A 15,190-nucleotide genomic window follows, 5' to 3' on the forward strand; every position below is an offset into this window, starting at 1 on the left:
TCCCCACCATCCTCACTATCCTCCTCACCATCCTCCCCACCATCCTCCCCACCATCCTCACCATCCTCCTCACCATCCTCACCATCCTCACCCCACCATCCTCCCCATCCTCCCCACCATCCTCACCATCCTCCCCACCATCCTCCCCACCATCCTCACCACTGTGTCACCATCCTCCCCACCATCCTCACTATCCTCCTCACCATCCTCCCCACCATCCTCACCACTGCATCACCATCCTCCCCACCATCCTCACTATCCTCCTCACCTTCCCCCCCACCATCCTCACCACTGCGTCACCATCCTCACCACCATCCTCACCATCCTCCCCACCATCCTCACTATCCTCCTCACCATCCTCACCACCATCCTCACCACTGCATCACCATCCTCCCCACCATCCTCACTATCCTCCTCACCATCCTCCCCACCATCCTCACCACTGCGTCACCATCCTCACCACCATCCTCCCCATCCTCCCCACCATCCTCACTATCGTCCTCACCATCCTCACCACTGCATCACCATCCTCACCACCATCCTCCCCACCATCCTCCCCACCATCCTCCCCACCATCCTCCCCACCATCCTCACTATCCTCCCCACCATCCTCCCCATCCTCCCCACCATCCTCCCCACCATCCTCACTATCCTCCCCACCATCCTCACCATCCTCCCACCATCCTCCCCACCATCCTCACCACTGCATCACCATCCTCACCACCATCCTCCCCATCCTCCCCACCATCCTCACTATCCTCCTCACCATCCTCCCCACCATCCTCACCATCCTCCCCACCATCCTCCCCACCATCCTCACTATCCTCCTCACCATCCTCACCACCATCCTCACCACTGCATCACCATCCTCACCACCATCCTCCCCATCCTCCTCCCCACCATCCTCACTATCCTCCTCACCATCCTCCCCACCATCCTCCCCACCATCCTCACCATCCTCCTCACCATCCTCACCACCATCCTCACCATCCTCACCCCACCATCCTCACTGCCGCCGTCACCATCAGCACCATCTCCATCACCACCCCGTCATCATAACCACCACTGCCATCACCATGATTACCCTCATGAAAATCGTCACCGTCACCCTCACCACTGCTGCCATCTTACTGTCACCACCTCCACAACCACCCAGAGATAGAGGTCTGTCTTGGGACTCTCTCCAGAGCTCCCAGAATCGCCCAGAAACACTGGTCTCACACGCCTTGCTTTTCACCAGAGGCTTGGCTTTCTTTGTTTGAGAGTACATCAAGCTCCCCAAGTCCTGGACAGGGTCACACATCTCCCCTCAGAGGTCTCTCCTCCTCCTCTGGGGTGGTGGTGGTGGGCACAGGCGTGCTGGGGGGCCAGGCCACCTCTGCCAGTCTCTTCACAGCCTCCCCCAGGTGCCCCAGGCCCTGGGCGGCCTCTGCCAACTGGGCCAGCCCCAGCTCCAGGGCTCGGCGCTCCTGACGGTCTTGTTCCAGGACCTGGGTCAGCCTCTGCAGCTGGTCACCCACGGCCCTCACAGCGTCCACCAGCTCCACCAAGGCAGGTGGCTCACAAGCCATGACTCTTACAGGTGGTGCTGGGGACAGGCACGGGCCCAGGGGACCTGGGATCTGGCCGGGGACAAGGGGATCAGGGGGTGGTTGGTCCAAGGGGCGAGCCCTGGGAGGCAGGTGGAGGTCAGGAGGTACTGTGGGGTCAGAGGCTGAGTGTGGGGTGTGGGCAGGTGGAGGGGTTAATCTGGGGGTCTGGCTTCTGGGTGGCTTGAAGCCCTCTGTGGATAGTGGGTCCACACTGGGCGCTGGAGAGGCCCTAGAGCGGCTGGACCCGGAGGCTGGGGAGGGGTCCAGGCTTAGTACCTGGAGTGTGGGCGTGTGAGAGGTCCCCACCGAAGTCAGCTGGGGGTGCAAGCTGGGCTTGTCCTTTGGTGCCAGAGTGGGAGAAGGGAGTTCTGTCCCCAGGGAGGCTGGAAGGGACCTGGTGGAGAGGGCTGGAGTGGAGATGGGGTCAGGAGTCCTACTAGGGTGAATGGTGGCAGCAGGCTCAGCTGTCACGGTAGGTGGAGAGGCTGTGGTGGGGGGAGGGGTCATGGTGAGGTCAAGGGTCATAGGAGGAGGAGGCACTGTGGTGGGGTGAAGGGAGGTAGTGGGGTGGGGGGTGGGGGGTGTGGTTCCAGTGGGGCCAGGGCTTGTGGAGGGGTCTGAGGATCCAGAAGGTTCTGGGGCTGTCTTGGGGTAAGAAGCTGTCTCCATGTGTGGGGCAGTGACAGATTCTGGGGTCAGCCCTGACGGCGTGGAGGGGCCAGAGGTCGGCTCTTGGGGCGAGGTGGAGGACGGCATGGAGGAGAGCTCCGGGGTCACAGCCGGAACCCCACTGGAGTCAGCGGTGGACGGAGCAAGGTCAGCTGTTGTCAAGGGGGGCAGGGTTGGGGTGGGTGGAGGAGTGTCAGCAGGGTCCGAGGTCACTCCCCGCGGTGCAGCCCAGTCCAGGACCAGCGGACCCGAGGGCCCTGGCGAGGGGGAGGGCGCGTGGGATGGGGTGGGGGCCGCTGTGCGGGCTGCGGTGGGCTGTGACAGTCGGCGCCCCGACCACGGCGGCTTCCTCGGGGAACCTGGAGGAGGTGGGAGGGACAGAGGTCCATCTGAGGTCAGTCTGCCCCGCCCACCCTGGGTCCCGCACGCACTCAACTGGAGGGCTGGGAGCTCACGACATCATGGGTCTCCAGCAGACTTCGCCTGGCCCTAGTGCCCCTCCTCCCTCCTCCTCCTCCTCCTCCTCCTCCTCCTCCTCCTCCTCCTCCTCCTCCTCCTCCTCCGAGGCTCCAGACGCCACCTGGCGTCCTCTATCCTCTGCCTGAGGCAGGAAGTCCCAGCCAGATGTGCTCAACAGAGATGGGGCTGCGGAGGGTGCTGAGGAGGGTGCTGAACAGAGATGGGGCTGCGGAGGGTGCTGAGGAGGGTGCTGAACAGAAATGGGGCTGAGGAGGGTGCTGAACAGAGATGGGGCTGCGGAGGGTGCTGCGGAGGGTGCTGGCTGCGGAGGGTGCTGGCTGCGGAGGGTGCTGGCTTCGGAGGGTGCTGGCTGCGGAGGGGGCTGGCTGCGGAGGGGGCTGGCTGCGGAGGGGGCTGGCTGAGGAGGGGGCGGCCTGGGCACAGATGCAGGGTGTGGCGCAGGGTGCCTGAGCAGGGAAGCAGGCTGGGAGATGGGAGAGGTGATCTCAGGAATCAAAATAAGTACTTCAAGGCAAAATTTTAAACAAAATCAATGTAGAAAATCCACAATGAGCTAAATAACTAAATTTTAAGGACAGGCTCCAACAGGGCTGGGTTAAGGGGAGTGGAGCGAGGTGGGTAGGATCCTGTCTTTAGTTAATTCTGGTATTTACTTCATCGTGGGACTTTTTCACATTAATTCTGATTTTTAGCGACACTGTAATAGGGTGGCATTATCTTGGTCACTGTGGGTTTTGTGCCCCTTTCATTCTGTGCCCAATGGAGTGAGGGGCTGGCTGCCCCTGGCCTGGTTCCCCTTCCTGAGAGCTCATCTCCTTCTCACAGAGGCGAGCAGAGAGGCAGAGCACAGGGAACCTGCCGAGGCGACAGACACACTGGGCAGGTTCCGGGGTGAGACCGGAGCCGGGCAGTTGGCACCCAAGTCTAGGTTTCAGATCTCCCCTTCTCAGTGAGGGGCTGTTCCACCAGCCAAGCGTCAGAATTCAGTGGCCACTAGCCGCTGGTGGCTGGCGAACACTTGAAATGTGACCAGCATGAATGAGGGACAGGGTGGGTCATCGTTCAAAATGTCACCTCACTTAAATTCCAACAGCGGCCCGTGCTGAACGCCACGTGGAACAGCACCGCTCTGGAGATCCCACCAGGCCTGGGGTCTTGGAGGTGCCCCCGCTCCCATGCCCTCTACTAGCGGCCTCCAGAAGCAGAGAAGCCAAGGGCTGGGCCTCTGCCAGGCTCTCTCCCCAGGCTGGGTGACACGGGCAAGTTCCTTCACTGCTTGAGTCTCAGTGTGATCCCCACCCATACACCAGAGGTGACCAAATCCCTGTAGAGCAGCCACAGGGACCCAGAGGGACGGTGGCTGCGTGAAGCACAGCACAAGTCCCGGCAGGGAACAAGCACTCAGGCTACTGAGGCTGTGTCACGGATGCCTGCCTCAATTCCCCTGGGTTTGGGGAGCGTCACGGGGACCGAGGGAATGACGCACAGGGTGCTCCAACAGCACTCAGCGCGGGTGCACCACTGAATGTTTTTAGTCATTATTTCAAGAATCTCGACGTGGCTGTGGACTGCAGCCTCAGACCCTGGGAACGGTGGTGGTCTCAGCTTGTCAGAGCCCAGGTGCAGAGGGCCGAGCTGTGTCATTCCTCCTGGCCCTTCTCCACCCCATCACCCTCTCTCACAGGTACTTCACCAATGCATTTGACACATGGCCTTAAATACGCCTGTGTCCTCCACAGCATGTTTTGTAAGTGTGTGAGTGTGTTTGTGTGTGTGTGTGTATTTTTGTGTTGTGCTTTTAACTTTTGCAAAAAACCGTTCAGCTGAAAACCTCCTTCTCTTTCTGACTTCCGCCTTGGTGTAGGCCAGGCCCCGCCGCGCCCAGCGGGCATGCATCCGGAGCGCCCATCCCGGGCCCACTACGTCGCTCACCCACCTGCACTCTCCTCCAGGCCCTGCGAACCCCAGAGTTCCCGGACGTCCTCATGCCTGCCTCCCTTGGTAAGCCTGTATGAGAATTCCTCTGCGGAACCGTCCTGGGAGTGGGATTTCTGGGTCCCCGTCCATGACCACTTCATTCCACTAAGTGCTCGAGACTGCTTCTGTCAAATGGCTGCTCCCGGGCTGCCCTGTTCCCAGGGCTGCTGCCCCACAGCCGGGCTCCCGTGGGAGCACTTCTGCACACACCCAGCCCCAGGGCTTGCCTCTGCTTTCTCTGGGAGTTACTGGCACTCTCTCATTGGCCGCGGTGACTTGTGGACTGTGGGCCATGCCTCCCCCTCAGCCCTGTTGGCATCTGGGGCTGCGTGGCTCTGGCTGAGGGACCGTCCTGTGCCTAACACCACCCCAGCCTCCACTCATGAGGGCCAGAGGCTGGCTCCCTGCTCTGACGTTACCAAATGCACCTGTGGATGGCTCCTGGGATGCCCTGGTCTGCACAGTGCCCTGGGTCTCAGGATGCACTTCTGTTGGGTCTTCCTGGGGCAAGAGCTGGGCTACCTCTGGGGGGTCTGGAGCCTACCTCTACCCTCCCTGGGCACGTGCCTCACCTCTGTCCCCAGGGGCCCTTGGAGCTGGAGAGGGCTGGCCTGGGCTCTTGGTGGTGCCAGTGGTTAGAGTGGGTCCAGCTGTGGCTGCAGTGGGAGTCCCCTTGGCCAGGTCCCTTCTGGAAGGTGTGTCCCATGTCCAGGAAGATTTGTCACCATCCTGGTCACCTGGAGAGACAAGAGGAAGAAGGTTGGGTCTGACCTGGCTTTGGGCCCCAACTGGCCCAGCCCCATGCGGGCAGCACCAGGCCCCAGAGAGTCCATCACGCAGACTACTCCCCAGTCCTACAGCCACCCTGGTGGCCAAGTGGCACACTCCTGCTACTAGGAACAGAGCCTGTGGCAAAGGCAGCTCATAGAGCAAGAGCGCTGGTGGTTCCAGTTCCCTGAGTCCCCGGCCGGCCTGTCTTCCTTTCCCTGGGGAACCAGTGACTCTGCCCACCGCCGACACCGTGCTCCCTGGTCTCTTTCTTTTACCTTTTCTTTTTTATTATTACTATTTTTTAGTTGTAGATGGACACAATACTTTTATTTAATTTATTTTTTTGTGGTGCAGAGGATCCAACCAGTGCGTCACCTGTGTTAGGCAAGCGCTCTGCCTCTGAGCCACGACCCCAGCCCTCCCTAGGTTTTCTGGCCAGATACACTTGGATAGTCTGTAGAACAACCTTATATAACAAGTTTATATAGGTTTATCATCAACATAAAATTTCATTTAGGGGAGAATAGAAAGATGATTCAGTCTTCTAACTTTGTTGATCCCTTTTCTTGGGACAGAACCCACAAACATGGCCACTGACTGACTGAAGCGTCAGAAAGGAAGAGCATCTCCCTGGCCTCCACAGAGCTCCCTGCCCACTGCTCTGACCACACCCAGACCGACTTCTGTGACCGTGTCCCCCAATTCTGACCTTAGAGGCCTCTTCACACATGGAGCCTGCCAGGCCCCTCCGGGCTTACGCTTTCCCACGAGTCCCCACGGTCCACTGTGAAGTCCCCTGGGCATCAGTCCCCAGTCCCCCAGTGCTCTGCAGGAATCTGCTGCCTCCCCCGGAACTCCCTTCCGCCCACTTTCCAATGAGGGGCCTGCTAAGACCCTCCCCCCTCCACACTCAAAACCAGGCAGAAGGGCAGGGCCCAGGCCCCAGGCGCTGAGACGCGATCACTCTGATCTCTGAGGCTAGCTGCCCCACCTGCACAAACCTCTGCTACACTGATGTGCTAGTGCCCAAGGAACAGGGTCCACTTCCACGCTCGCCCAGCCATGTCTTCAGGTTGTTAATCACTTTCCCCCCTTTTTGGTACTGGGGATGGAGCCAGGGCCCCTCCCACGCTAGGCAAGCGCTCCACCACTGAGCCCCAACCCAGCCCTTACAACTCCCTTTTTAAATTTTGTTGAGACAGGGTCTCACTAAGTTGCCCAGGCTGGCAGCGAACTTGTGATCCTCCTGCCTGAGCTTCCTGAGTCACTGGGATTACAGCCACCGTATCTGCTCCATTCTTAATCAGCTACATTTCTCGCCCTTCTTAACACCAAGGGGATGGATGGCTCTGGAATCCTACAGGAAGGCACACTCCTAGGGAACTTGAAACCCATTAGCCGCGCTAGCGATTTAAGAAATGATGAAAGAAAAAGAGGGAAAACAGTCCATTTTCGTGAAGTGTTAAAGATTTTCCGAGAGGGTGGACTTCCGGAGGACTCCACTAGGGACACACTCCAAGCTGACCACCTGTTGGACGCGGCCCACCAACTGCAGACGCGCCCCTGTGCACCCGGCCAGTGCTGAGGTCACTACATGCTCACCGTCCCTGGGTGTGGCTGGATTTCATTAAAATATACTTTTTAAGTGTTTTTTAAAAGAAGGACCAGTTACGTCCCTCCCTTCTCCAGAGGGAGCCGCGGCGGGACGTGGCTGTCACTCTCACGCAGGTGCTCACACTGGCTTCCGCGTGCGGGACACTCGGGACACTGTGCCGCAGAGGGCGACGCTCCCGGTGTCGGAACAGCGCATGCGCGTTCAGAGCCATGCGCTCAGCACTTGGAACCTGTTTTCCTTCAACCTCGTGTTGACTGTGACTGCCCGCTGTGTCCCTAACTGGTTGGGTAAGCAAGTAACTTCTCTGTGACCCAGAGTCCTCATCTGTAAAATGGGTATCCTCAGGACGTCCACTTCATGGGGTCACAGAGCTGGGCACAGGATATGCTGTTCTTCACCCTGAAGTAATGTAACTCTGGTTCATTCTTTTTAAACCTGTGTAATATTCCACACTGAACCTATAACCAGTGACCTGCCCACCAGACAGATCTGCCCGGGACTCCTGCTAAAAGGAGCTGCCCAGGTGGCTGGGGAACCCTGCCTTGCCTCAGGCTTGGCACTGACACAGGATTGCCGTGTGGGCAGCAGGGGCTTTCCCCGGGCATCACCAGGCTGCAGGGGGGTGCCAATCCTCGCTCCCACCTGTACCCCACATCCTTGGTACTGTCAGAGGGTTTGGTTTTTGTTGGTCTTGGGCGGAGGGAGTGACTGGGAAGCTTCTGAATTGCCACAGATGACTCCACTGAAGCTCAGAGAGTTCGAGGAACATCACCACAGTCACACAGCTTAGTGCCATGTCAGGCTTCGGGCCCAGGCTTCTCCCCTGTTCTGACTGGGTCCTCTTTCCCTCTGGGCACAGACCCCCAAGCCTCACCCCACTCCTGGTTTAGCTCAAAGACCTCCCCAATTCCTCCCTGGATGAGGTCTCCCCACTCCATGCTCCCTGGATTCTTCAGGACTGATTCTGTCCTTACCAGTCTCCATGTTGTGGAGTAAACTCGAGTTTTTACCTAAGCCCTGCCTTTTGCTATTCTGACATCTCTCTACCCCAATCTCCTTATCTGCAAAATGGGGCCCAGGACAGTCGTTACCTCCTAACGCTGCACCAGGAGGAAGGAATTAAACCCGGTCAGCATCATGTACTCAGCACGACTGTTATGATGTGATCTAACACCTACACTTGATCTTGCTTTTGATCTAGGACCCTCTTCTCTCTGCATGACCTCCTGCAGCAATGGCTTACGACAATATCCCAAATACAGGTCATCCCACCTCCTCAGTGGCAGGTGGCAGGGACGACCATACACACAGCCGTCCACTGGCCTGGCCTCTTCACTTCTCAGCGCAGATGCTCCTCTGAGCCGCAGGACTGCAACACTGATGTCTCCTGACATGCCCACCCTGGCTGCTGGGCACCCGCCCCACATGGCAGGTGGGTCCCCCACCTCCTGGCCTCCCCCAACCCCTGACCTGGCCCCTCAGCTCAACCCCCAGATCTGGCTTGAAGACATCCACATCTCTTCCCTGACAGAGGGATCACCGCCACCTCTGGCTTAGACCTCCTAGGCTCCCGCCTGCTCCTTTCACCCATAGCCCATTCCTCGAATCATCACTGTTTCCTGCCCTCTGCCAACCACCCGGCACCCCCGACCTGGCGGAGGCTCCTCAAGCCAGCTGAGGAGCTTCCCTCGGGGCCTCTGCTCACCCTGGTCCCTCCCTGGAACCCCTCACCTGGAGAGCTGCATGGCTTTCTCCCACTCTCCCCCAAGGTCTTTGTGCAAATGGCACCTTCTGAGGTGTCTCTTGACTGCTCCGGTTCAAAGCACAACCTCAGGACCTCTCCAGCCTCTGCTGTGTTCCTCACCGCTGTGTTCCCAGGGATGGGTCCACAACCTGACACACAGCTGGCCTCTGACGTGAATTAACGTCTGCCTCCAAAGGCCATCAGCCAGGAAGCTCCAAGAAATGCGGCTCTGTGGAACTGGAAGTGGGACTCCAGCTGCACAGCCTCCAGTGTCATCCCTGCACACTCCTCGGGGCTTACACTGCAGACTCTCCTTCACTCACTCATTCAACATCAAGTGGAAAGTCTGAGTTCCAAGCCCCATCCTAGACCCAAACACGTAGGCAGAATGACGCCCCCACCTCCAAAAATACCATCCCCTAATCTACAAAACCTGTGAATATGGCCAAAGGGACTTTGCTGATATGTAAGGACCCCGACCTCGGGTGGGAGATGATTCTGGGCCCAAACTAATCATACACATCCCTAAAATCAGGGAAGCTGTGAAGCCAGAGTGACAAGGCTGTAAAGACAGAGAGCCTCAGAGAGATGCCATATTACTGACTCTGAAGGTGGAGGAAGGGGCCGGGAGGCCAGGAGCTGCAAGGGGGGGGGGGTTCTCCCTTGGGGCTTCCCGGAGGGAGCAGCCCTGCAGGGATTCTGATCTTAGCCCAGTGAGACCGATGCCTGACTGCTGACCTACAAAACTGCAGGAAAATAAGTTCATGTTTTTAGTCATTAAATTCGTATTATGGCAGCAATAGAGATGGATACAGATCCTTTATAGTTTAAAATCTGCCTATGATTGACAGCCTCAATGCAAATATTGAGCAATGCAAATTTCTCCCCTCTGGCCTTTGCTCCTCTGAGAATTCCCTCCTGCTCTTTTCTGCTGGTGAAATCATACCACCACCTCCATGAGGTTTTCCTTGATTCTACTACTAAAAATAATCACTCCGTCCCTGGGATACTACAGTTGCTGGAAATTTCCAGTAAATAACTGTAACAACCATCGCTTTGTGGTTCGAAGCAATTTCACACACATTTTGCTCTTTGGATTGGGAACTGTTGTCGCCCATCAGTTCCGGTCCCCATGGAGCCTAGATTGGCAGCTGGTGGGGGAGACAGAGGCCAGAACTCCAGCTTCTAACTAAGTAGCATAGATCCTCCCCAATCCAAGGAGCAAGATGTGTCAAGTCTTTTTAAAGCTGATTCCCATCAGGGCTTCTGCGTTAGAGATGAACTTCCCGATCCTTTCTTTTCCCTATCCGAAACGTGGGGTTAGCAACAGGCCTTACACCACCTGGTGGCTGGAAACGTGCCTGTCCAGCACAGACAGCGAGCTCTCCTTGAGGTTTTCCAACAACTCTGGAACCCAAGTTCCCACCGCCAGAGGAAGAAATGAGGGCTCAAAGAGAGGTCATTCTTGCACTGCCACTTTAGAAACGAATTCATGCCTGTCATTTCCTCCACGCCCCACCCCACCTCTCGGTCCCTCTCAGGTCTTATCAGGTCTGTGCACGAGACTGTGTAGATTTCCCTTGCGCAGTTGGTAACTCTGCGTTTACTTGCGCTGCGGGATCTAGCTGGGGAAGGCCGCCTCTGCAGGGCAGGTGTCCCGCAAGTGGCCGTCTCTGCCACGAGGGGGCGCTACAGGCCAGGGAGGCCGCACCAGGTTGCAGGGCACCGGGCGATGAAAGCCTGGCCACACCTGAAGGAGGTGCAGCACTGCTGGCAGCTCCAGTTTCCGGCTTGGGAAGCGGGACGGGCAGTCCTACTTTCTGCCTGAGCCCCCCACCCGAGTCACAGCGCCCCCAGGGCCAGGTCCCTTCCTCTCTCTCTCTGGGGCAGGCTACAGGGTTCCAGGCACCTCCGGCGCTTCATCCCACCTCCATCGCCGTAGCCGTGGGCCATCCAGCCAATCAGGACGCGCAGCGCCCTGTGACGTCACGAGGCGCCGGGAACGCCTGCCCACCGCGTGCGCATGCGTGCTGGGCGCCGGGGAAAGGCGGGAAAGAACGCCAGCAGCCAGGCGCTCCGGAGGGGGCGTGCTGGACCACAAGGGCGGGAAGCCGGCCGAGCGGGGCGGAGGAGGACAGCGGGAAGCGGCAGGGCGGAAGATGTGCCGGAGAAACGAGAGCGCAGCGGGACGGCGGGAGGCGGGAAGGGGGCGGCGGGAGGAGGAGGGCGGCGTGGTGCCGCGGCCTCGGGGCGGGGCGGACGAGGACCCCACGGAGGCCCTGGGGCCTGCTGCCGTGGCCCTGCGGGTTCCCGGATCGACCGTGGGCTCGGGGCCTGCTGGGCAGTGTGATCCCAGGGCCTCGGGGCGTCGCCGACAGCCGGCCCTGGAGGGGGCTCCCCTGGGCCCGGGAGGCCTGGCCAGGGTCCCAGAGGCCCGGGCCAGCTCACTTGGGTCTTTCTGGAACCCGGCGGGGAGGGGAGCAGAGGTTTCCTGAGGCCCCTGGCCGCCCTGCCAGGCCTCACCTGTGTCTGGAAGTCTCCGGGTGGCTGGAGAGGGGCCCCAGGGACGCGTGCGTTCAGACCCCACTGCTGTAGTGGTCTCTGTGGCCAGGTCCTCTCCTGAAGTGGGGTCCCAGGTCCAGGGGGGATAGTCGTCATCGTCTGTGTAGCCTTGGGAGAAAGTGGGCAGCAGTTGACGCAGTTCCCTGTCGCCGAGGTCCTCGCCACTGCTTCCTGCTCCTCTGGAGTCTCCTGGAGCCTGTTGGTGCCCCAGCCCTGACCCCTCTGATCCAGGTCCTCTGATTGCACCCTGGTGCAGTCACCCTGCCCGCCCCCCATTGCCTTGGCCGCCTCCCCTTGGGAGACTGCACCTACCAGTGCAGGTGAGCCCCACGTCTTCTTCATGGTCACAGTTGTGCTTCCCCCACAGCCCCGAGGGGCAGTCACTTAGCGAAGTCTCAGTCCCTTTACAGCCCATGTCATCCAACCAGATGGGCCCAGTCCCAGGGCCATAGTGAGTTTTGCCCACTCGGGGCCGGACCTTTCCACAACCCAGTTCCCAGCAGGCCACAGTGCCATCCCTCAGGTCCCAGTTGTCATCACAGACTGTCCCCCAGTGTCCAGCATGCCATACTTCTAGCCGGCCAGCACACCTGTTGGGTCCATCAGCCAGACGAACCCGGAAGGGGCCTGTGGGTAGAAGGCCCTAGGGTCAGGAGGCAGGGGCAGCCCATCTGGGTTCCCCACTCCTTCCTCCACCACTCACCTGGTTCCCCGAGGGTGCTAGCAGTGGGGGAGGGGACTGAGTCCTTGGATGGCTCTGGAGATCCTTCTGGGATCTCAGCAGATATCTCTGGGGAGGCCTGGGGGATTTGCCTGGCAGTGGCCTCAGAGGTAGTGTCTCGAGGGCTTTGTGTGGACAGCATTGCCACAGTCTTTGAGGTCCTTTCCCTGGGCACCTGAGGAGTCAGCGCTGCAGTGGTATGTGAAGTCAGTCTGTGGGGGTCCTCAGAGATCGGCCTTTTTGGCTCAGAAGTTCGTCTGGGGGAGGCCTCAGAGGTCAGGATTGTGGTCTGGGCAGTTAGTTCTCGGGGGGTTGGGGTGCTCAGACCCCTAGAGGGTTTAGTGGTTGGCATCCCAGGAGGTTGAGTGGTTGGTCTCTTTGGGATTTTGGTCGCCCACTTCTTAGTACTCTTGGGCATTTTCCCTGGGGCCTTAGTGGTTTTCTCCAGCACACTGGAAGTCAGACTTGCAGAGGGCTTGGTGACAAGCTCTCCTGGGAGCCAGGCATCCTGACCTCTCCCCAGCCCAGGGAGCCAGCTCCAACTGAAAGGATCTGAGATGGTGTCCAGGCCAGGGGTCCCTAGAAGGCAGGTGGAAAGGAAAGAGAAGATCAGAGACCATGAGGAGCATATCGTCTGTTCAGGTCCCTCCTCTATCTGGTCACCTAGTTCCCATTTGTTCGTTCATTCTAGAGGTATGTATGGAGCATTTCCTGTGAGCCACACACTATGTCAGACCCTGGGGGTACTGTAGTGAGCCAACCCAATACCATCTCCTGCTTTCTTGGCACTTACAGTCTGGATGTGATAAACCTCTCCACCCCTTATTCCTGTTCCAACCTCTCCAACTCCTCAGCCTCTGCTCTGAATCAAGACCTAGATTTCTGAGCCTTCGAGGGTTTTCTCTACCTCCTTGGCAATTCTTACCAACCACCAGGGTGGCATCAGGTCTGAGAGGCCACTCCCTGGCTTCAGATTCTTCTGTGGCTCCTATGCACTCAGGAAGAGAGTGGAGGAAAGGGCCCGAGTATCAGTGGAGTTGTGACTCCATTTTCTGGACATTACTACTCATCTCACATCTTTTTGGTAGCGTATGTGTACAGTCAGGAATTAACTGCCTGAAGAAAGGCTTGGCCCTTTGCCCCTGGCTACTGGGAGAGGACTTCTAAACCCTCAAATCATCTTGCCCAATGGAAGAGTTGGCCATGCTAGATGGTCTGTGCTGACCAAGTGATTTATGGACTGCCGCATAAGCAAGACCAAGCCCTACAAAACCAAGGATATCAAGGCTCAGAGTACGTCTCTGGTTGGCAGTCCTTCCTGTGTGCAGGGAGAGTTCAGCCTGTCCCCGAGCCCTGCACCACACACCTCTTTCCTTGACTCATTTAAATCCATGTCCTTTCACTGTGATGAGCCAGCACCCTAAGTATAAGCCTCTGATTTCTGTGAATCCTACTGAAGTCCTGGAGCTAAGGATGGCCTTGGGGACCTCCCAACTATGTGTCACATGGGCTTGCAGTGGTTTGTTTGTGCATCTTTCGCTCTCTGAACTGTGAGCTTCTCAAAGACCAGGGCTGTGTCCACTCTGAGGACCCAGCACCTGGCTCAGTGAATGTGGTAAGCACAGCTGCACGCCTCGAGGTGGAGCTGAAGCTGCCCTACTGTGGCTTCTTGCCATCTCTCCATGCCTCTCTTTCCACTTCCTTTCATCTGAGGATAAAGCCCTTTTCTTTGTGGGGGGCTGTCTTTGATTTCTGGAACAAGGAAGAGGAAGACATCCCCTGGGTGGGAGTCCCAGCTTTGCCACTTGGTTGCTATGTGACTTCTAGCAATTACTTAACCTCCCCATGCTCAGCTTCTTCCTCAGTGAAACGGGCACAACACCCCCTGGTCAGGGTGAGCCCACACTACAGTTCGAACGTGGTCACATGTAGGGAAACACGCAGCACAGGGCTGGGGCCTGGGACATGCTCGGTTGTATCGGTGCCAGGGCAAGTTTCCATTTCCTCCTCCTGGAAGCCTCTTGGAGTCTGGGGGTGGCTATGGCATCCTTACCCGTGCAGGTGACCCCGACATCCTCATTGTGAGCGCAGTTGTGCTTCCCCCAGGGAGCAGCAGGGCAGTCAGACAGCGAACTCTCTGTCCCCACACAGCTGACATCATCCAGCCAGATGGGGCCCGCACCCCAGCCAAAGCGGCCCCCAGCAGGGTCTGGCTGCCGAGGCCCCCCGCAGCCCAGCTCTCTGCAGACCACAGCTGAGTCTCGTGTGTCCCAGCTGTCATCACACACTGTCCCCCAGCGCCCATCATGCCACACCTCCAGCCGGCCTGAGCACCTGCTGGGCCCAGCCACCAGCCGCAGCCCAGGGGACCCTGGCATAGAAGAAATGCAAAAACTTAGAGACAGGAAGCTGTTCAGTCCTCCACCTTGGCCTCCACGTGCCATCCCCTCGTTCACCCATCTCTCCTTCCAGATGGGGTGTTTATGAAGGCTCTTCTGCGTTGGCCACACGGCACAGTCAAGCACGTTGGGTGGTCCCTCGGAAAACTAAAGGTAGAATTACCCTGTGATCCAGAAATTCCACGACTAGGAATATACCCAAGGTCAACTGAAGCAGGTATTCAAACAGGTATGCGAATGTCATGGCAGCACTATTCATAATAACCCAAAGGTGGGAATAACCCAAACGTCCCTCAGTATATGAATGGATACACAAAGTGATATTGGTCTTGGCAATGGTTTCATGGATCCAGCCCAAAAGCACAGCCAATAAAAACAAAAATAAATGAGACTTCATTAAACTAAAGTGCTTCTGTGCAACAAGGGAAATAATCAACAGGGTGAGAGGGCAGCCTCCATGAGGGGAGGAAATATTGGCAAACTGTCCATCTCATGAGGGGTTAATCCCCGAAACGTGGATATCCCAGCAACTCAAGTAAAACATCTTGTAACCTTACATAAAAGAGGCTAAGGACTAGAATAGACATTTCTCCAAACACAATAAATATGAGAAAAAGTTTGTCACTATCCATAAAGGAAATGCAAATTGAAAGTGAAATG

General features: G+C 57.8%; 2 protein-coding genes across 2 annotated transcripts in view; one reads left to right on the plus strand and one right to left on the minus strand.

Annotated features, from left to right (window-relative positions):
• Positions 1–1,253: 1,253 nt before the first annotated feature.
• Ssc5d (scavenger receptor cysteine rich family member with 5 domains) lies at positions 1,254–14,672 on the minus strand. Its single transcript, XM_077793027.1, has 6 exons — positions 14,185–14,672; positions 12,114–12,710; positions 11,723–12,037; positions 11,372–11,518; positions 5,291–5,455; positions 1,254–2,620 (listed from the first exon to the last, which is right to left on the minus strand). Exons 1-6 carry the CDS (start codon positions 14,573–14,575, stop codon positions 1,296–1,298), a joined length of 2,940 nt encoding a protein of 979 aa, XP_077649153.1. The 5' UTR covers positions 14,576–14,672; the 3' UTR covers positions 1,254–1,295.
• The window catches only part of Syt5 (synaptotagmin 5), a 2,343-nt gene continuing 1,767 nt past the window's right edge, over positions 14,615–15,190 (plus strand). The window contains exon 1 of the mRNA XM_077793286.1: positions 14,615–14,656. Within this exon, the coding sequence (XP_077649412.1) occupies positions 14,615–14,656 (42 nt within the window). The remainder of the gene's footprint in view (positions 14,657–15,190) is intronic.

The sequence above is a fragment of the Urocitellus parryii genome, chromosome 15 (assembly GCF_045843805.1).
Source record: "Urocitellus parryii isolate mUroPar1 chromosome 15, mUroPar1.hap1, whole genome shotgun sequence".
NCBI lineage: Eukaryota > Metazoa > Chordata > Mammalia > Rodentia > Sciuridae > Urocitellus > Urocitellus parryii.

Bases quoted from the DNA above. Each gene is read 5' to 3' on its own strand.
- Ssc5d (XM_077793027.1), bottom strand. From the start codon at position 14,575: ATGGCACGTGGAGGCCAAGGTGGAGGACTGAACAGCTTCCTGTCTCTA. The intron at 12,038-12,113 runs GTGAGTGGTGGA...TTCTACCCACAG, and splicing joins TAGCACCCTCGGGGAACCAG to GCCCCTTCCGGGTTCGTCTG. The intron at 11,519-11,722 runs GTAGGTGCAGTC...CTTTCTCCCAAG, and splicing joins CGTGGGGCTCACCTGCACTG to GCTACACAGACGATGACGAC.